The sequence below is a fragment of the Lonchura striata genome, chromosome 28 (genome assembly GCF_050655825.1).
Source record: "Lonchura striata isolate lonStrDom1 chromosome 28, ASM5065582v1, whole genome shotgun sequence".
NCBI lineage: Eukaryota > Metazoa > Chordata > Aves > Passeriformes > Estrildidae > Lonchura > Lonchura striata.
This window is the reverse complement of record NC_140730.1, coordinates 5,701,450-5,721,719: the sequence shown is the minus strand read 5'-3', so window position 1 is coordinate 5,721,719 and position 20,270 is coordinate 5,701,450. Positions and strand designations below refer to the sequence as shown.

The window sequence follows — 20,270 nt, the reverse complement described above, 5'->3', positions numbered from 1 at the left end:
GTTTTGATTCAACCAAAGCCCTTCATCTCTGTTCATTCACTGAGGGGGGACACAGAAAGGCTCCTGTTACTGATATTTAATCTTAGTTTATTATTATAATTCATTAAGTGTCAGTACCATGGGATAGCACCTGCTGTCACAGGATTTTATTGTGTGCCCTCCTCCCACTGACAGCTCTGTTCAGGCAAGTTTTTAGTTCTCTGTGTTTGTTTATCCTGAATGTTTCCTTGCAGCCATCACTTGGTTCCACTAAAAAGCAGCAGCAGTTCTGCCATTTCTCTGCCCTTTCCCATGTTCCTGTCCCTGAACTGGGGGGTCAGTGGGGGATCCTGGGGGGCTCAGTGGGTGAGGGCATGGCTAGGGCTGGGGTTCCTGACCAGTTCTGGTTGTTTGAGGGCCCACAGGAGCCCTCCAGCTGTACCCCCTTGATGGGGGAATCAAAGCCTTCCTCTCTGCTGCTGGGCTGAGATGGTCCCAGTCAGTCACAGAATCCCAGACTGGTTTAATTGGGAGGGACATGAAATCCCATCTTGTGCCACCCCTGCCATGGCAGGGACACCTCCCACTGTCCCACGCTGCTCCCAGCCCTGTCCAGCCTGGCCTTGGCACTGCCAGGGATCCAGGGGCAGCCACAGCTGCTCTGGGCACCCTGTGCCAGGGCCTGCCCACCCTGCCAGGGAACAATTCCTGCCCAATCTCCCATCCAGCCCTGCCCTCTGCCACTGGGAGCCATTCCCTGTGTCCTGTCCCTCCATCCTTGTCCCCAGTCCCTCTCCAGCTCTCCTGGAGCCCCTTCAGGCCCTGCCAGGGGCTCTGAGCTCTCCCTGGAGCTTCTCCTCTCCAGGGGAGCACCCCCAGCTCTCCCAGCCTGGCTCCAGCCCTGGAGCAGCTCTGTGGCCTCTGTCAGCTGCTGTAGAAGTGACCTCGGGCTCCTCCAGCACTTGCTGTGGTGTCCATGTCCTGGTCCAGTTTGGGTGCTCCATCCTTTTCTGATGATCCTGAGCTCCAGGCTGCAAATACTTGGAAACTCATTGAAGGGTCTGGACCTTTTTTTGTTGAGACCTTCCCCCTTGCCAAAATCAGGAACTCTCTTGGGATGGGTTTCCAGGATGGTTTAGGCAGATGGCATTGGCAATTCCAGCTGTTCAGTGAGTCCAGGCATCTCATGGAGGGACAAGTCTTTACAATGGTGTGTGTGAGACTGTCTGAGGGAAGTTCTGAGTGCTCAAAGTCCTCAGGCTGCTGCTGCCCCTTGTGATTCTCATTCCCAGGATGAAGCCCTATTCCAAGGCAGCCTGGTGGGCTGCATGGTGAAGGTTTTCCAGCCAAAGAATGAATGCTTTCCATACATTTACTTATTTCAACCTAATATCTGCCCCTGTCCCCCTCCTCCTGCTCTGGCTCGCTCTCCCCTCCCGGTGTTTCGGTGCTGATGGGGTCGTACGTGCCAGTCCCCACGAGGATCCCATTCCAGACACTCATCCTCCTTTAGAAAACATCCAAAGTCAAGGCCGTGCATCCCTACGAGCGAGCGCAACAGTTTCGATCTTTGCACATTTCCAAAACGAGCTGCAGGCCCAAAAATAGAACAAAAAAAATGTTTCTTTGCCACCTCCCTCCTCCTCTGCAGCGCGACAGCCCCAGGGCGGCTCAGGGGAGGTTGTTGTGCCTCGGCCACTCAAGGCCACCCGTGGTTAAAAGGGAGAGCTGTCCTCCCTCTTCCTGCCGAGGGCTTGGGATGCTTGAGCTGCTCCAGGGAAAGCTGAGGTGGGACCATGAGCGCTCTCAGGGGGCTCCTGCTGTGCCTGGTGCTGCTGCTCCCCTCTGCAGCTCTGCCCAGGAAGGAGGGAAGGGATTCCCTGATGGAGCTGAGCCTGCTGGAAGCAGAAGGGAGAAGGGTGGGAAATGGAAGTCTACAGGAGACACCCAGGTCCAGGAGGGCTGCTGCCGCTCGCCTCTTCTCCAAGGCTGAGCCGGGAGCCAAGTGCCCGCAGGGGGTGGCTGAGGAGGGGGGCCCGGGCTGGTCCCGCTCTGGCCCGCAGCCCTGGCCCCTCGGGGGCCTGGAAGGGCCCGTGTGCAGGGTGAGGATGGAGCAGGACGGGGCCACCCCGAGGCAGCTGGAGGTGGTGGGTGTGCTCAGCCACTACGAGAGCAGCTTCATCAAACTGCTGAGACGGCGCCGGAGCTGGGACGGGAATTTGCCGGGCACCTTCGGGCTGTGCCGGCCCGGGGAGGCCGGGGCTGCTCCCCATCCCCTGCAGAGGATCCACGAGCACGTGCTGGAGCCGGGGCTGGAGAGATTCCTCGTCCTGCACCTGGAGGAAGGTTGGTGGGAGAGCCCCGCAGGCTCCGAGGTGGAACAGGGAGGGGAAGGATGCAGGGCTCAGGGTGGTGATGCTGTTTGCTGGCCTGAAGTCAGGGTTTTAAACACAGAATTAAATTTGGGGGTTGGGTTTCCCATTAAAAACAGTGAAGTGATGGAGTGAAGTGTTTCTGGGCATGTTTTTAAGGAGGTGAGGATGGCAGCGTGGCTCTGCCATCTGTCCCCACCTCTGACCAACCCCCAGGTGCCACATTCCAGCAGCGTTGGGCAACGCTCTCAGGGTGCACTGGGTGGGATTGTTGGGGTGTCTGTGCAGGGCTGGTGATTCTTGAGGCTCCCTTCCAGCTCAGGACATTTCTGTGATTCTTGGTGGCTTCTGCTCTGTTCTCATCAGTGTTTCTCACTTCCTGCCTTCACACGGCAGATGGGTTTGGGTCCCATCCCAGCTCTGGGGAGGAAGGAGGGGCTCGGACCCAGCTGCTGCCGCTGTGCCGGGAGCCCGGCAGGTGCTGATCTCCACTCAGGGCTGTGGAACAGCCCCGGGTCCTGGGCTGCTCCTGTAGCTTCAGCCTTATGGGAAAACCTCACCACGCATTCCCCTGTCCATCCCGGGGGCGATCCCGGTTCTGGAGAGGGAGTTACACTCTCCAATTGAATCCATAACGAGAGGACGGTGATTGCTTCTTTCGAACTGAAATCCTCCGCCTCTCCGCGGTTTGGGTTTTCAGCTGGACTCAGCAGTGCCGGCCGGCGGGGAAGTGGCGCTTCCCCGGGCAGCGGCCACGACGTCCCCGAGCCCCTGGAGAGCAGATTCCCATGGGGCCGGGGGGAGGCAGCTCGCCGGGTGCAGGGTGTGTCCCGCTCTCCATCTCTCTGGAGCCGGGGCTTTGCTGCGTCGCTTCTCCCCATTTGCTCCTGTCCCGGTGCTCTGGTCCCTTCACGGGCACAGGGCTCGCCCGAAGCCCCTTCCTCACCCCCCGGGGCCCCGCGGCGCCCGAGGGGATTCACGGCCGTGTCTCCCCCGTTCCAGTGCAGTGGGAGGCGCAGGTGAAGCTGCGGTTCCAGCTGGTTTTCCAGGCGGAGGTGGGACGGGCTGTGGGAGAGCTGCAGGCGGCCGTGATGCTGTTCTACCTGGGCCGCCGGGAGGGCCGGGGCTCCGGGTCCCCGCAGGAGCTGCTGGCCACCGGCCCGGGGCTGGCGCGGGACCAGGTGGGTCCGGGCCTCGGTGGGCGCAGGGGGCGGGAGGGGTGTCCCGGCTCTGCTGCCCAGTGCCACTGTCATCCCTCCCAGTCCACTCAACAGCTCCCTTTGCTATCCGTTCCCAATTCATTCATCCTTCCCCCCAGTCCATTCACAATCCCCTCCCAGTCCATTCAGCATCGCCTCCCCATCCATTCAGCATCCCCTCCCAGCCCCTTTGTCACCCCTCCCGGTCCCTCTGCCGTCCCCTCCCAGCAGCTCCGCCCGTCTCCCGCTCCCGCCGTGCCTGAAGATGGAGCTCTCACCCTGTCCGCAGCTGCCAGCGGGGCCACCCGGGTACCGGGCTGGGATCCCCCGCCTGCCCCTCGGGGGTTCACGGGGCTTCCTGCACCCCCCGGAGCAGCTCTGGGGCTGAGGGCGAAGCTCACAGTGCTCCCCACCCTCCCTGTCGCTGCTCCCTGGGCCACCGCGGGCTGGGCGAGCCGGAGCCCGCAGGGACCACAGCGGGGGCTGAGGTGAGTGTGTTCCCCCACTGAAGTCTCACCCACGCCCTCGGGGCTTCTGCGGTTTCTGCCTCGGTGCAGAGGCTCTGCCTCTCCAGGGACACGCAGTACCTGGCCCTGGCAGCCGCCGCAGCCTCCGTCACCCGCAGCGCGGAGCGGCTCCGCTTCTCGGCTTCCCTCGCCATCCACGGCGGAGCGGGAGGTAGGAACGGGGGGACGCCCTGGGGACAGCAGCATCCCTGCCCTCGTGTCCTCGCTTGGGCCCACAGGAGGTGCTGGGGACATGCTGGAAACCCCAGACCGACGTTCTCCCCTCTCGTGGCCGCAGCAGGTGCCCCCCTGCCCCGCACGGAGGTGCAGCAGCTCCTGTTCGGCTCTGATGACAAATGTTTCACCCGGATGACCCCGGTGCTGCTGCTGCTGGCAAAGTCACGGCAGCAGGAGGAGGAAGAGGAGGCTTTGGCCCCATCCTCCTACCTCTCTGCTGAGGGGGTGGTGGACACGGCTCCGTACCCACAGCTCAGGTCCGTGGCCTTCACTGCGGGCACGGGAAAACACAGGGGTTGGGAGATGAAGTGGGAGAGGGACAGCCCCAGCTGTGGGACCATGGATGGCTGTAGGGCACAGCCTGGTGGGACCCCCGGGCTACACGGGGGCCCCGTGACTCTCCCTGTGTTCTCCTTGCAGCCCACCCCAGGCTGGCACCGAGGAGCTGCCGACCCCCACTGCCCTGAGCCACGGCAACACCTCGTCCCCAGCGCCCGGTGGCAGCGCCCAGTTCCTGGCAACGCTGACCCGGTTCATCCGGCAGCTCCTGAGCTCCTCCAGCGAGCTGCCACCCCAGCCCAGTGCCCACCACTGGCTGGACTTCGAGGTGATGGAGAACCTCCCTCACCAGCTGCTCAACCTGTCGGAGGAGGCGGCGCTGGAGCGGTTGGTGCAGTCGGAGGAGCCCTCGGTGCTGCTGCTGCCCCAGGACAGCGGGGCCGTGCTGGAGCAGCACCTGGGGGACTGGCAGCCGGAGGGCACCGTGCTGCAGCTGCTGCTGGGCAAACTGCAGGTGGTCATCCAGGAGCTCAGGGACGTCCCGGCTTTCCAAGCCAACGCGGCGCTTTTCCAGCACCTCCTGACCTTCTGCTACTACCCAGCAGAGCCGGGGCAGGCCGAGGCGGCCGAGCGGGGGCCTGGCTCTCGGAAGCTGCGCACGCTGCTGCTGCTGAAGGCGCTGCAGTCGGTGCGGGCGCGCTGGCAGGAGCGCAGGAAGGTGCAGCGGCAGAACCGCAGCGCCCGGCACCAGGCGCACTGCCGGCTGCAGGAGCTCACCATCGACCTGCGCGACCGCCACTTCATCATCATGCCCACCATGTACGCGGCCAACAACTGCGAGGGGCCCTGCCGGCTGCCGCTCTCCGCACGCATCCCCAGCTACTTCTCGCACACGGTGCTGCTGCTGGGCATGCAGGACCAGGGCTCGCCGCTGCGCAGGGCTCCGTGCTGCGTGCCCGTGCGCTACTCGGACCAGCTCATCATCAGCCTCTCCTCGGACGGGCTGGAGATCCGCAAGTTCCCCAACATGGTGGCAGAGGAGTGCGGCTGCCGGTGAGGCTCCCGCCGGCCTCCCCGCTCGCCCCACCCCGGCCCCTCTCCCGGTTTGCCCTCCCGGCTCGGGATCTGGTGCTTCTCCCGAGACGGGAGCTCCCGTGTGTCCTTTCCCCATGGTTTGGCTCGTTAGCATCGCTCTGGTTCTGGGTTCATCCATGCCTGTCCCTGGGGCTGCTCCGTGTTCCACTGGGGATGTGCCCCTGCCGCTGCTGAGGGTGCCCGAGGTGCCCGCGGGCTCTGACTCGGCTGGGTACGGGCACGGCAGGGCCGTGGGTCGAGGACAAAACTTGGCAGATCCAGGCAGGACCATTCTTATTTATCGCTCACTCTCTGCTCCTGTAGTGGCTGGGAAGGGCAGCTGCTGCTTCCTCCAAGCCTTGCAGCATCCTCTGGCTATTCAGCCCACGGCCCATCACGGGGACCCCCTGTGACAGCAGAGCAAGAGGCCAAATCCCCTCGCAGAGACCAGCCTTGCCCTGGGGACACGTCTCTGTGTGAGCTGTGGCTGTGAGGAGCCGCTGGCCGTGTTCTGGGGCTCCCGGCCAGGTCACATCTGCGTCACCCCGCGCTGACCCTGCCAGGGGTGGGAGCGATCCCGTTACACCTCCCGGGCTGCTCACACCATTAATGGGAGCGGGAGCAACCGGCTGCCAGAGCACCTGCTCCACGTCCCCGCCGGCGTCAGCTCCGTCCGCCTGCCCCAGATCATCTTCCAGCTGAGCCCGGCCCTCAGCGGGGAGCCAAGCCCTTGGGAGCAGCTCCTGGGCTTGTCCTGCCTACACCTCCTCGGGTTTTGCAGTGTCCCCACGGGAGGCACGGCTGGAGGCTGGTACCCACCAGTCCCATCTCACAGCCCTGCAGGATTAACCCTGAAACCACACACACACATAACAAGGGACAAAACACATAACCAGGGACAAGGGCTTTTCTCATTTTCCTTTTCCCCCGCTATTTTTAAAAAGCATTCAGTTGAATACCTTATTAAAAATGAAAATAGTTTATTTTAACCGCTGTTGATTTAGCAAATACTGAAACCTGCCATGGGTCGGGGCTGTGAACTCTGGCTGTGTGATATTGCTCTTGTGTTTCCTTCCTAAAAGCGACTCGGAGAAGGCGAGGCCCGCAGGGATCCCCGGGTGAAGGGCTCCAGCCCTGCTCTGTCACCTTCTGGGCCACCCCGCAGCTATGGCACTGGGCTGGGTGAGGTCAGGGGTCTGTCCCTGGTGTCCCTCGGAGGAGGCTGCAGCCTGCTTCCGTAACCCAGAATATTCTTCTCTCCTGATTTGCTTTCAATAAAACCATTAACCAAGAGCTGCACAGTCTGGACACAACTCTGTTCACCCTGGAACCACGAGTGGAGGAGAGCTGCAGAGGGGTTTTGGGTGGGGATGGAGAAGTAAGGAGTCCCGAAGAAGCTCCTTCCATGAGTCCTTTCAGGTCGCCTTTGATCCAGGGGGGCCCAAAGTCCCCAGGGAGGCTCATGCCAGGCTCCTGGGCTGCTCTGCTGCTGCTCGGGGGTCCTGGTGTGCTGCCCGTGCCCAGGGGTGTCTCTGGAGAGCAGGCAGGGCCGGGGGTCCCTTGCCGGGGGCAGTGGTGGGATTGGATCCCCCTGGATCCAGCGCCATCGAGCCCCACGCCCACCCCGGCCTCAGTCGCGCCTCTTGCCCTCCCTGGCCCTGCCGTCCCTGCCCGGCGCCGGCTCCCAGGGCCTCCTGCCCTTCTGCTGCTTCCAGTCCCGCCTCGGGCTCTCCCTCGGGCTCTCCCGGCCACCCTCAGCCCTGCCGGGACGGCCCCTCCACCCGTCCCTCCTGGACTCATCCCTCTCCCGCCGTCTCTCCTTCCTCTCCTTCCTCTCCCGGTCTCGCTTCTTCTGGGGCTGCTGCTCGGCTTCCCTGGGGGCCCTGGGGGCTCTGCCAGGTTTGTCCCCCGCTGTCCTGTCCTTGGCTCGTGCCTCCCTCCTGCTGCTCCGCTCCACATGGACAGCACGGCCTTCCCGGGCTTTCTCCTTCTTCCCCTCCTTCTTCTTCTCCTCCTTCTCCTCCTCCGCTTCCTCCTCCTTCTTCTCATTCTCCTCCTCCTCCTCATTCTCCTCTTTTTCTTTCTCCTTCTCCTCTTTTTCTTCCTCTTCCTCCTCCTCCTTCTCCACTTTCTTCTCCTGGCTCTTCTTCCCCTCCATCACAGCCACTGGCACCTCGAGGACAGCTGCAGGTTCTTCATCCTTGTCCTCATCCTCATCCTCATCCTTATCCTCATCCTTGTCCTCATCCTTGTCCTCATCCTTGTCCCCATTCTTGTCCTCATCTTTGTCCTCATCCTCTGGTGTTGCGCGGCCAAACCACTTCTTGAAGATCCAGGGTTCTGCCTGTGGGGACAGAGGGGACCGGGAGCTGATGGTGCAGCCCAGGGGACTGGGACCCCTGTCCAGCCCTGCCCTGGGGACAAGATGCTCCCTGCCCCGGGAGGTGCCACCCTGACCCGTACCAGGTTGCTGTCAGCTTCGCTGTCATCGTAATCGTCACCGTCTTCATCATCACCATCATCCTCCACCGCGCTGCTCTCCGGTGGCGGCTCAGCCTGGGCGGTCACCGCCTCTGGGATCTCCGCCTTGGGGCTCACAGCCTCTGGGAGGGGACAGGGACAGGGACAGGCCACTGTCAGCTGTGGCATATCCCAGCCGGGGGCTCCCAGGGCCACCCCAGCCTGGGATGTGGCTCTGTCGCAGGCTGGGCCCGGGGGATCGGGGAGGGTCGGACCCACCGGGAACGGGAGGGGGCGGAGGCTCCTGCCGGCCGCGGGCCAGTCCCTCCTTGGAGCATGGAGCTGCAAGAGAGGAGGGGACAGGAGCCAGGGGCTGGCAGCGCGGTCTGGCCTCCCCTTCCCGCTCCGTCCGCCTCCCGACTCACCTTGGAGCACCTGGAAGGTGACGCTGAGCAGGGCGACCACGGAGGCCACCAGGATGCACTTGTTGAGGGTGAGCCCTTCCCAGAGCAGCGGCTCCTCCGCAGGGTCCAGGCTGGGCGGCTCCACCTTGCTCTGCACCGGGAGGGTCCTGGGGACTGGGACCCCCAGGGAAAAATGTTACTGGAGGGAACTGGGAAGAGGCAAAGGGCTCTGAGCTGGGGGGTGGGAAGAGCTCTTAACATCCTCCTGCACCGCCCACTCAGGACAGGGACAGGACAGGGACAGGGGACAGGGACAGGGACAGGGACAGGGACAGGGACAGGGGCACGGACGGGGACAGGGACGGGGACAGGGACGGGGATGGGGGTAGGGGCAGGGTCAGGAACAGGGACAGGGACAAGGGCAGGGGCAGGAGCTGCTCCTGCCACGTTTTGCACTGCAGGAGTGGGGACAAGAGTGTTCCGGGTTTGGGCCATGGTGGCATTAGAGTATCCTGGCGATCAAGCTGGGAAAAGCGCTGCCCGTGCTCCTCCTCCAGCAGCTAATCTGAGCAGGGTGGAGAGGAGGAGGAGGAGGAGGAGGAGGAGATGGAGGATCTGGCAGGCGGCTGAGGAGCCCCATCTCCATCCCCGTGTCCCTGATTTCCCCCCAGCTCCTCCTGTCACTGCTCCATGGCCAGACAGCGCCTCCCGGACACACGGGATTGTGCCTCTGTGGCCACCTGGGGCCAGGTGACCATTCTGGGGCAGGGAAGGGCTCCCCACACACCCACCTGGCGGCCCGGCAGCGCTGCCCTTGGCTCCCACCTTCTCCCCCCGCTTCTTCTCCGCCGCTTTCCTGTCCCCGCCGAGCGGGGCTGGCTCGGGCATGTCCGGCTCCTGTCCCTGCCTCGGGCTGCTCCGGGTCCTGCTGGAGACACCGCGCCGGGGACTCTCCTCTATTCCCTGCGGGGAGGGCACAGAGCGTGGCCGGGGCACGGGGACACGCTGCTGCGGTGCCCCGGGGCTGAGCCGGTGCTGCCCCAGCGAGAGGCACCAGCCCGGCTTCCGCAGCACCTGGGCTGAGTGTTCACCTCAACAGCCTTAAAAGTGGGGTGTATTTTACGCTATTTAAGCTGGATTTAGCCACGAGTTAGCCCCGGCACACGCGGGCGGGCTGGGACTGAGGCTCCCGGGCCGTGCTGGGGATGCCCCCGGGGCAGCCCTCGGGGCTGGACCGGGGCTGCAGCACCCGCTGAGGGCAGGCTCGGGCTGCGGGGAGCGCCGGGAGCCGCGCTGCGCTCCGGGCTCGGGGCTGAGCGCGGCTTGGTGGCCGGGCTGGGCGTTGGTCAGTGCCACCAGAGAGAGCAGAGAGAGCTGCCCACCGGCACGGATCAGTGACAGCGACAGCTGGGGGACCTTGGGCTGCCCCGGGATGGACGTGCTGCAGCACTGCCGGGCGGAATGTCACTGCGGGACAGCCCCAGCCCGGCCCCCGGCCCCTGGCCCGGCACAGAGATCCATCTCTGGCACCCCCCTGTCCTGCCCTGGCACAGGGATCCATCCCTGGCACCCCTTGCCCCGGTACAGGGATCCCCCCAGGCACCCCCTGCCCTCCTCTGGCACAGGGATCCATCCCCTGCACCCCCTGCTCTGAACAGGGATCCATCCCTGGCACCCCCTGCTCTGAACAGGGATCCCAACCCAGCACCCCCTGCCCTGGCACAGGGATCCCCCCAGGCACCCCCTGCCCTGCCCTGGCACAGGAATCCATCCCCTGCACCCCCTGCCCTGGCACAGGGATCCATCCCTGGCCCCCCCTGCCCCAGTACAGGGATCCCCCCAGGCACCCCCTGCCCTCCTCTGGCACAGGGATCCATCCCCTGCACCCCCTGTCTGGCACAGGGATCCAAACCCAGCACCCCCTGCCCTGGCACAGGGATCCAAACCCAGCACCCCCTGCTCTGAACAGGGATCCATCCCTGGCACCCCCTGCCCTGGCACAGGGATCCCCCCAGGCACCCCCACCCTGCCCTGGCACAGGGATCCCCTGGCACCCCCGCCCTGCCCTGGCACTCACATGGGCTCCACGGCTCTCCCCGAGGCTGTCGCTGCTCGCCGGAGCGTTGGCGTCTGTCACAGACCAGCACGGCACAGCTCCTGCGGTGACAAACCTGGGCAGGTGGGAATTGCCAGGACTGGGGGCCCTCAGTGACACCCCCAGCCTGCAGAGAGGGGACATCTGGCCCTGGTCCCCCCGCTGGTGTTGCCGTGTCACCCGTGGATGGAGAGAGGTGTCCCAAGTCAGGCAAACCCCCCCCCAGGCATCGAGGGGTGCAATGGGAGCTCTGAGCCCCAAAATGTCACCAGCCTGGATGTCCCAGGGGAGTGGCAGCCAAAGGGACAGTGACCTCCCTGCCAAGGCACGTGGGGGTCCAACAGCCCAGGGTGTGCTCAGACACCCCAAAAACACAAGGTTGGGCACTGGAAGGCCAGGAGAAATCAGCAGGAGAAATCCCAGGTACCATGGAGCAACCAGACCCCCAAAAGGAACTCAAGGGAGCTCAGGGAGGACTCCAGACCTTGTCCCAGCTGGGAAGTGAGAGAGCAAATGGAAGCCCAGGGCTCTGGCACCAGGAAGGGCTGGGGAGGCGTTGGGCTCTTGGGGTCCAGGGGTTTCTCTGTCCTGGGAGAGCTCCAGGGGTGGGAAGGCAGCACAAGGCCCCAGCAGCTCTGGCCTCAGCCCTCTTGGCAGCTCTGACTCCAGTGCCTCAGGTGCCACATCCTCCCCAGAAGGAAGAATTTTTGCCCCCTGAGAGCCAGATTTAGCTTATTTCCCCCCTGTGGAACACTGAGAAAAAGATACCAGTACCCAGGATGAAACCTACAACTCAATGTTGGAAGCAAAACAGACAAATAAGAGGAAACCTTTTGACCGTGATCTGAAAGATCTTTGCTCTCAAGAGGAAATAAAATGAGTCTTTGGTTTGTTTAAGTGATGTAAGTCTGATCCTTTCTGTGCCGGGAAGGGACGGAGCTGCCCCAGGACTCTCATGGGCCCTGGGGAGGTTCCAGACCCAGGGGAAGCAAAAGGTGGAGAACTTTTCCTCAAAGTGTTCCCCCCCACGTGCTTGCCCTGTGTTTGAGCTTCTCAATCATTCACCCTGGGTTTGGGCACAGATGAGCACCAGGAAGGTGGAGGAGGGCCTGAGCCTCTGCTCCTCTTCTCCCTGGCCATGATCACATTCCCATGGAGCTGGTGTCACACAGGTGTCCCTCAGTGCACGAGGTCACCCTGTGAAGTGACACCACCACTAAGAACCATCTCTGCCAGGCTGAGCTGTGTCCTGCAGAGTCTCACACACCTCACCAGTGGCCATGGCTCACGGTGAGAACAAGGAACCTCTTCTCCTGTCCTTCCTTGGCCACCTCTGAGCTCTCCCTGCCCACCTGGACAGCCCTTTGGTGGCCTCAGGGCATCCCAAGTCTTTCTCCAATGCTGCACAGGGACCATGTCACCTCGAGGCACCCTCACTAAATGAAGAGGGATCGAACACTGTGCCCACAGCACACCCCTGCTGGGCTCCCCAGCCCTCAGCTGGGCCCAGTGCCCTGTCACAGAGTGCCAGGCTCTTCCACATCTCCACCCCTTGGGCTTCACCCTGATGGAGGAGCCTGAAGAGCCTCCAGACCTGGGGGCAGGCAGGTGTCCTTCCCTGTCAAGTGCCTCAAAGGCATTAACTCGGCCCCAGAGCTGACCAGATCCATGTCCAGCTCTGTCCCCTCTGGGCAGGAGATGCCCTGGGAGGAGGTGGATGCACTCCAGGGCTCCACAGCCCACGCAGGATCCTTGTCCCCAGGCAGGATGGGCCGTGTCACCTGCAGGAACAGCCGTCCTGGGCTGGTGATCCAGGCACGGCCACTGCCCAGGCCAAGCAGGGCAGGGGTGGCCACAGTGCCACGGGTAGCCGTCAATGCCAGGGATGGCCAACAAATGCCAGGGACACTTTGCCCATGGCAAGGCTGGTCACCTGCAGCCCCCAAGTCCTTGCTCGCAGTGCCTCTGCCCAGGAGTGCTTCCATCCATCCATCCATCCATCCATCCATCCATCCATCCATCCATCCATCCATCCATCCATCCATCCATCCATCCATCCATCCATCCATCATCCGTCCCTCCTGCCCGCTCATCCCGCTCCGGGCACTCACGCCCCGCACGCCAGATCCGCCCGTAAAGGCTCAAAATCGCAGGCACTTAACAAATAATCAGCTCCGCTCTGCTGCCGCTGGGCTCTCCTGCACGGGCTCCCGAGGTCGCTTTCACCGCTGACTCACATCAAAGACACTTCCAAAAATAGTCCCCTGCCTGCCCCGCTCTCCCTGCCACCCTCGCCCCGGGACGGGCCCCGTGGCTCCCGCTCCCTCGCGGCCGCACAGAGCCGGGCTGCGGCCAGGGCTGCCCGGGGGCTGCCCCACACCTGGGCTTAAAAGGCACAAACTCCGTACCTGGGCTCGGCCGCCGCCTCCTCCTCGGCTGCAGCCCCCGGGCGGCCCCGGCTCTGCCGGGTAAAGAACAGCAACAGCTGCCGGAGGGAGCCGGAGCAAAATAGCGCCCAATCACCGCGGGCCGAGCTCCGCAAAAGGCAGCTCGGCCCCGGCCCCGAGCACCTGCGAGGGGCTTTGTCCCTCCGTGACACTCCCGGCGAGCTCGGGGAGAGGACAGGACCCCGGCCCCGGGTGTCTGAGGCAGCTGCGGGAGGGATGGATGGGCGGACGGACGGACGGACGGATGGATGGACGGACGTGGGTGCTGGGGGTGCAGAGGTGGAGCCAGGCACAGGTAAAGAGAGAGGACGAGAAATCCCCCTGGGGGCAGCAGCGCTCAGACAACCCCAGTGAAAACCCCGTTTTGCAGAGTTTGGAGAGGCCCATTGCCCTCCCACCCCTCTGATGTCCCCGTTCCTGTCCCCAGGTACCACAGGCACCTCCTGGGCAGGTGGGAGAGGGGATGTCCCATCCCGCCCACTCCCAGGATACAGAGAATGTATCCAGATCTTCTTCATCTGCTCCCCAGATGAAGAATCCCATCTGGGGAGCCCCCGCACCGGCCAGAGCAGTGGGCACACCCTCAGGAGAGTTTTCCTGGTTGTATTCCCATTCCAGCAGGGTCAGAATCCCATCTGGGGAGCCGCAAAAGACCCTCGGGCTCTGGCCCTGCCTGCGGGGGTTATCCTGAGCCCCCAGCTCAGCACGGGCAGGAACAGCCTCAGGCAGAAGCTCCTGTGCCAGGCATGTGGTGCAGCAGTGCCTGGGACCAGTTTGGCACACCCCACCTTGAGGACATCGCTCTTACGGAGAGGCTTCAGGCTCAAAAAGCCCCCAAGCCCTGAAATTGCAACATTTCACACCTGTGATAGTGACATTTTTCTTTAGCAAGACCTAAGGGAGGAATAAACCAGGCGCTGCCTTTCCCCGGGCTGGAGCCAGGTCCTGCTTTAGGAGCTCTCAGCACATGGGCTCAGGAGCAGCCCCTGCTCCCCAGGGCAGGGATTTGCCCTCTCCGGCAGGGACAGGACTGAGCACACGGAGGGAAGAACAATGTGCCGTGGAAGCCGGATGGATGGAGGAGGGATGGGGCTGCACACAGCCCCCACACCGGCCAGAGCGGTGGGCACACCCTCAGGAGAGTTTTCCTGGTTGTATTCCCATTCCAGCAGGGTCAGAGCTGTTCACTGGCACGGCATTTGCTTTATAGGGAGGTGATGAAAGAAGAAAATCATAAACAGGCCAAATAAAATCCCTTTTCCTCTCAGTTAATCACGTTTCCCATGCTGCCCCCGGGTCTGTTCCCTGCTCCTGCCTCCCGTGGGTGAGCTGGTCCTTCCAGGAAAGATGCCAGGGGCTGAGCAGGCATCGTCTGCACTCGCAGAGCTCCGGCAAAACACCCTCCCACTTCATCCTTACATGGAGCCGCAGGATAGAGATCGCTCCTCAGCCTCCCCAGGACCTTTCAACACCCCGTTCCCGCAGCGGGGAGGGACCGGCAGCGGTTCTGCCTCCACACGCGTAGCTCGGAGCAGATCCCCGCGGAGCTGCAAAGCCTCCACCTCAATGGCACAATTTATCCCGGGCAGATGGAGGAAAGAGATTCCGGGAGGAAAATTCTTTCCTAATCTCTTGAACCCCCCCCAAATCCCGGCTTCTTCCGTGCCCGGAGCCTGGTAAAAATGTCTCTGGGAAGGGGTGAGCTCGAGGAGGGGGAAACCCGATCCGGCTGGGCGAGCAGAGGAGAGAGCCAGGTGGGAGAGCTGGGGAGGGCAGTGGAGCAGCGTCCAGGCCAAACAGCGGCCTTGGACTCGGCTGGATGACACAGCCCCTCTTCCCCGGCTTCCCGGGCTGTCCCCTAGCCTCTGTCCTCACCAGTTGTGGTCCGGGCTGTGCTGCAGCATCCCCTCACTGCCATGGCAACGCTCACTTCTCCTCCCACCCAGACATCATCTCCCTTCTCCCCGTTTTTAATAACTCACAGTTAAAAGGCAATCAGAAAAGCATAAAATTAGTCACTGAGTATTTTTGGCACAGGTTGGTTCTGGGGATGAATCTTCTCTCAATTCTCACAATTCCCTCTCTCCCCAGAGCTCCCAGCCCCTGCCTGACACTGTCTCCTCCTGCCACAGGTACGAGGGGTGGCAGATGCTCAAGCTGGCTGCTCAGGTGGCTTTCCCACTGCTCACCAGGCTGCCTGCAGGTTTCCCCTTGGATTTCATCCCTGGCTCCATCAGAACCTGCCTGACCATGCTCCCATGGTTTGTGACTCCAAAACACTTCCCAGCCTTTGGAGCCCTTACCCTGGGCAGAGCTGGGCTCTGGGCCTGATTTTAGAGATGGGAATTTGGATGTTGTCTGCCAAGCCAAGTGCCCTGGGCACAGCACAGCTCTGCAGGTAATGCCCAGCTCCAGCTGTGTCACCCCCACGCTGGCATTGTCCCTTGGGGGCCACAGGTCTGAGGCTGCACAGAGCAGGTCCCCTGCTGGCACCAACGACCCGCTGGAGATGCACGTGGAGCTCACCCAGGTGCTGCATGGACTTGTTGGAGGAGCTTGGTGTCTCCCAGCCCTCCACCCTGCCCTCAGATGTGGTTGGGGATGCATCCAGAGCAGGGCTGGTGGAAGAGAGGATCACAGAAACACCAAATTCTCCAGGAAATGGGGTGAAAGAGCACCTTGATTCCCTGCACAACCCAAACCCCAAAGGCATGGGTGTCCCCATGGCAACCTGGGCACAGCCCAGTGCTGACAGCAAAATTCCTCTTTCAGCTGGATCTATCATCTCCAGCTGGGGGGGAGTGGGCTGTGCAATGTGTGTGTGTGCTGACACAAAGCTGCTGCCTCCTTCCTCTGAGGAACAAAACGTCCACCTGGGAGATGACTCCTGCAGGAGCCACAGAGCTTTCTGAGCACTGGGGTTATTGAGGAGCACTTGGGAGTTTCAGGAAAGGAAGGAATGTCTCCTCTCTGGCAGCTGTGCTGCTCCTGTCAGATCCCATCTGTCAGCACGGAGATTTCAGATCTGCCAAGCTGAGCCATCTCCTTGCAGAGGTGTGGATAATGGAAGGCCTGGAGCAGTTTGGATGCTGGATGTTCCTGTGGCTCCACATCCCCAGGTGTTGCAGCAGGGCTGGAGGGAGCCAGGAGGAGATGGAGCATCCTCTGCATGAGCTGATTCCCACAGCTGATACCTGGACAGGCTCCATGTGTCCAGGAGGGCTGACTGCACATCATGGGCCTGGCAAAGCTTCTGATGCCAGTTCTGATCAAGATCTCAGACCTTCCTCATGGCTTCAGGGATTTGGTTAAGATGGAAAATACAGCCAAGGGGATCTTCTGTCTCCTCTCCTGGGTTTCAGGTGGTGTGGAACTGGTGAGGGAAGATGGGAGCTCTCTGGGCTGGTACCACCTCGGTTTAATGAACCACACCTTGGAGCATCAATGGGACAAGAGGAAATGGCCTCAAACTGCTCCAGGAGAGGTTCAGGCTGGACATCAGGAGGAATTTCTTCATGGAAAGGGTGGTCAGGCATTGGAAGGGGGTGTCCAGGGAGGTGGTAGAGTCACCAAGGAAACCTGGAGGTGGTACTCAGTGCTCTGGGCTGGTGACAAAGCAGGGATCGGGCACAGGTTGCACTCAATGGTCTCAGAGGTCTTTTCCAACCTAAATGAGTCTGGAATTCTGGGATCTTGGAGGATCTTCTTCCTTTTACCCTTTTAGCCTGGAGGGTATGCAACCAGAGAAATGATGGCTCTTTGTTTAAAGGGAAGGGGCCCAGGTAGGGAGGACACCCCACCACAGGATTTTGGGAGCAGATGCTGGAACTAAACATTCCACCAGCTGAGCATGGAAAAGGGGAAACATCTCTTAGAAAAACTCTCCCATGTCACCTCTGGCTTCCCAGCCCCAAGCTGGATTCATCCATCCATCCATCCATCCATCCATCCATCCATCCATCCATCCATCATCCATCCATCCATCCATCCATCCATCCATCCATCCATCCATCCATCTATCCATCATCCATCCATCATCCATCTATCTATCCATCAATCCATCCATCCATCCATCCATCCATCCATCCATCCATCCATCCATCCATCATCCATCCATCCATCATCCATCCATCCATCATCCATCCATCATCCATCCATCCATCCATCCATCTATCCATCATCCATCCATCATCCATCTATCTATCCATCAATCCATCCATCCATCCATCCATCCATCCATCCATCCATCCATCCACCCTCCATCCATCCATCCATCCATCCATCCATCCATCCATCCATCATCCATCCATCATCCATCCATCCATCCATCCATCCATCCATCCATCCATCCATCATCCATCCATCATCCATCCATCTATCCATCCATCATCCATCCATCATCCATCCATCCATCCATCCATCCATCCATCCATCCATCCATCCATCTATCATCCATCCATCATCCCTCCATCCATCCTTGGAGCAGTGCTGCTGGACACACGCCCACCCCTGGCAGCAGTGTCCTGGTCACCTTCAGGGTCGGGGCTGTCTCACAATCCCCCCCAGTGATGGAGGAATCCTGCTGGGGACAGGTTTGGCAGAGCTGGGCAGGACAAGGAGCGGACAAGGTCCTGCTCCCTGGTCCTGGTCCCTGAAGGTCACGGTGGTCCAGCTGCAGATCTCAGTCCCAGGACTGGCTGGAGCTCTTGTCACCCAGCATGGTGACAAGATCAGGCTGGCGATGACACAAACCACACATGGAACACCTTTGTCACCGGTCAGGAGCTGTGGATGTGCTGTTGGGTGAAATGAGCTTGGCAGGGCTCTGCGAAGAGCAGAGAGGTGACAGAGAGGGACATCCTGCTGTGACATCGGTGTCTGAGCCTGAGCACAGCACAGGATCCTGCCCCGGGGATGGCTCCAGGACCTCCTGCAGCTTGTGGATGTCCCTGGGACCACACAGGGGTGAGAGACACCCCCAAGCCACCAGCCAGGGCAGAACACCACAGTGACAGTGGAGGGAGAGCCTTCCATGGGCTCATCCCATCACCCCCTGGAATGACCCGCAGCTATCTGGAGCAGCTCCACATTAAAGCCACTCTGCCCACCCTGGAATCCACGTGTGCCCTAAAAACTCCAATTCACAAATCTCAGAGGTTTTGCTCCTTTTCCCTGGCAGAAGGAGCTCATTCAGGTCAGCGGGGACAGAAGATCCAGATCCTGTGAAATCCTACTTTTAGCCTCAGCTCCTTTCCATAATTGTTCCATGATCCCTGTTCTCACAGCTCAGCACCACTCAGGGTTGATCACTGCTCTCCTTAAAGATTTACAGCTGTCTGTCACTCCCAGGACATGACTCCACTCCAAGGAATTACTCCTGGAAGTGCCACTGGGGATTGGGAAAGTGGCCACGATATTTGTCCCACCAAGGGCTGGGGGCTGTGGCACACTCAGTCTGGAGCAGCCATGCCACGGGAAACTGAGGCAAGGGGAGATTTAGGGGAAGTGAAGCTTTGGGTGGAACAGCCTGGCAATATTGAATATCCCAATGATCACAAATCCTCCCCTTTTTTGGCTTTTCTGAGGGATGGAGCGTTGGTGCATTTACCCAGACGGGTTCTGGCACTGGGGGCTGCAGATCCCAAATCATTCCCAGCGAAGGAGCTGCTTCCCTCTGCTCTGAACAGACCTGGAAACAACCCAGGGCAGCAGGAATGAGAGGGCTCTGCCTCCTGTGAAAATAAGAAGCTGCTCCTCAGCTCCTCCCACAGAGCCACCAGCCTCTTTGGGATGATGGCACCCACTGGAGAGCAGGTCCTGGTGGATTTAACACCTTTCCCAGGGCTCCAGGTTGGCCCCACAGGCCTGAGGAGCCAGTTCTGAAGCAACAAATCCATGTCCAGAGAAACATCCCTGTGCCGTGGGGATGCTCCCAGACTTGGCAGCTGCGCTGGGAGCTGCTGGGCTGTGGGACATGGGGAGGGAGGAGATGTTCCAGGCAGGCTTCCCATCTTAAAAGGGTCATAAAAGTACAAAATTCACCATAAAGTACAGCAGAAAGTCCTGCAGGGACAGCAGAAATAGCAGGAACTTCCTACCCACCTCCAGACCTCAGCTGGGGTTTCTCAGTTTCTCTGGGCCTCCCACCCTGTTCCTCTGTTATCAGACCAGAAATTCCCAAATTAAAACTTAGCAGCCTCCAAAAACCAGGGGCAGAGATTTCACCCTCTGCTGTCCCCTCCCTGCCTCACACCATGGATTTCTCAGTTCCTTTGGGACAGTCTAGGAAGGCTGGAGGGGTTTGGGTTCCCTCTTTATGCCCTTTCCAAGACCAGGCCTGTGCTCTGGGCCTCTTTGTCCCTCTAAGGCACTTGCTGGGGTCCTCATGGAGGGGCTTTGTCATCTCTCTGAGGTCTGGAAACTTTGATGATGACTTTACCTCTCCAAAATTGTAGCTGGCATCCAAACTCCTGTATTTATTGTGGGACAGAAAGGGCTGGGTCCTGGGGATGAGGTTTTCCACTGAAGCCCCTTCTGCTCCAGCTTTCCCTCTTCTTACTTTCACACAGCAATGCCAAATGTAATATATTATGTAATGGGAACAAGCAAGAACCAAACCAGCAAGGACTCCAAACAGCAGGAAACTCCCTTTCCAAAGCCACATTCTTAATGAGTCAGTTTTCTTCCATTTTTGCTCACCACCCTTTAAGACCAAGCTTTGTCCAGTGCTGGCCATTCCAGTGCAATGAGGAGATGCCACAGCTCAGGATCTTTAATGTTTTCCAGTTCTTCCCCAATATGTCCTTGCTGGACACCTGTTCCTAAGACATGTCCTGCTCAAACCACAAGATTTGTGTTTAAAATAAAGCTTGAGCCTCCTCAAGGCACCAGTGACCTGCAGGAAAGCCAGGGTATGACTGGAAGGGAAGGGAGAGATGGACAGAGGCTCACCCTCCTTGCCATGACCCCGGATCCTGGATTGCCATCAGCCTGGCCACACATCAGGAGCCAGCTCCACCACACCAGGGACAGCACGGTTTGGGCTGGAGCAGCAGCCAAGCAGTGAAATGTCTCCTCCACCCTGGAGCACAAACACAAACCCTTGGGAGAGCTGGGCAGGGCCCATCCGTGTGGCACTGAGGGCAGGGACGTGGCTGTGTCTGATGTCAGGGTCACTCTAACACCCACGGGTGCCAGGGCTGTGCTCTGGGTGCTGGA

The 20,270-nt window shown here is 60.8% G+C and overlaps 2 protein-coding genes across 20 annotated transcripts in view; one reads left to right on the top strand and one right to left on the bottom strand.

Annotated features, from left to right (window-relative positions):
- The first annotated feature begins 830 nt into the window (after positions 1-830).
- On the top strand, positions 831-6,939 carry AMH (anti-Mullerian hormone). Of its 3 annotated transcripts, none has more exons than XM_085562570.1 (5): positions 831-2,325; positions 3,354-3,532; positions 4,108-4,228; positions 4,352-4,550; positions 4,714-6,939. In XM_085562570.1, exons 1-5 carry the CDS (start codon positions 1,776-1,778, stop codon positions 5,627-5,629), a joined length of 1,965 nt encoding a protein of 654 aa, XP_085418696.1. In that variant the 5' UTR covers positions 831-1,775; the 3' UTR covers positions 5,630-6,939. The 3 variants fall into 3 exon arrangements, with proteins under 3 accessions (XP_085418696.1, XP_021383979.2, XP_085418697.1); XM_021528304.3 differs by having other exon boundaries at positions 832-2,325; positions 4,358-4,550; XM_085562571.1 differs by having other exon boundaries at positions 832-2,325; positions 4,355-4,550.
- JSRP1 (junctional sarcoplasmic reticulum protein 1) overlaps positions 6,603-20,270 on the bottom strand; it is a 35,145-nt gene continuing 21,477 nt past the window's right edge. The window contains exons 1-7 of one of the 17 annotated variants that reach the window (XM_085562580.1): positions 14,928-14,985; positions 10,588-10,667; positions 9,336-9,435; positions 8,532-8,684; positions 8,386-8,448; positions 8,110-8,249; positions 6,603-7,990 (exon numbers count right to left, since the gene is read on the bottom strand). In XM_085562580.1, coding sequence (XP_085418706.1) covers positions 7,277-7,990; positions 8,110-8,249; positions 8,386-8,448; positions 8,532-8,684; positions 9,336-9,435; positions 10,588-10,667; positions 14,928-14,970 — 1,293 coding nt within the window. In that variant the 5' untranslated portion in view covers positions 14,971-14,985 and the 3' untranslated portion in view covers positions 6,603-7,276. Of the gene's footprint in view, positions 7,991-8,109; positions 8,250-8,385; positions 8,449-8,531; positions 8,685-9,301; positions 9,474-10,587; positions 10,682-13,013; positions 13,586-14,927; positions 14,986-20,270 lie in introns of those variants that run through there. The other 16 variants (XM_085562578.1, XM_085562575.1, XM_085562576.1 and 13 more) reach the window with 16 other exon arrangements.

Bases quoted from the DNA above. Each gene is read 5' to 3' on its own strand.
- AMH (XM_085562570.1), top strand. From the start codon at position 1,776: ATGAGCGCTCTCAGGGGGCTCCTGCTGTGCCTGGTGCTGCTGCTCCCC. The intron at 4,229-4,351 runs GTAGGAACGGGG...CTCTCGTGGCCG, and splicing joins CATCCACGGCGGAGCGGGAG to CAGCAGGTGCCCCCCTGCCC. The intron at 4,551-4,713 runs GTCCGTGGCCTT...TTCTCCTTGCAG, and splicing joins GCTCCGTACCCACAGCTCAG to CCCACCCCAGGCTGGCACCG.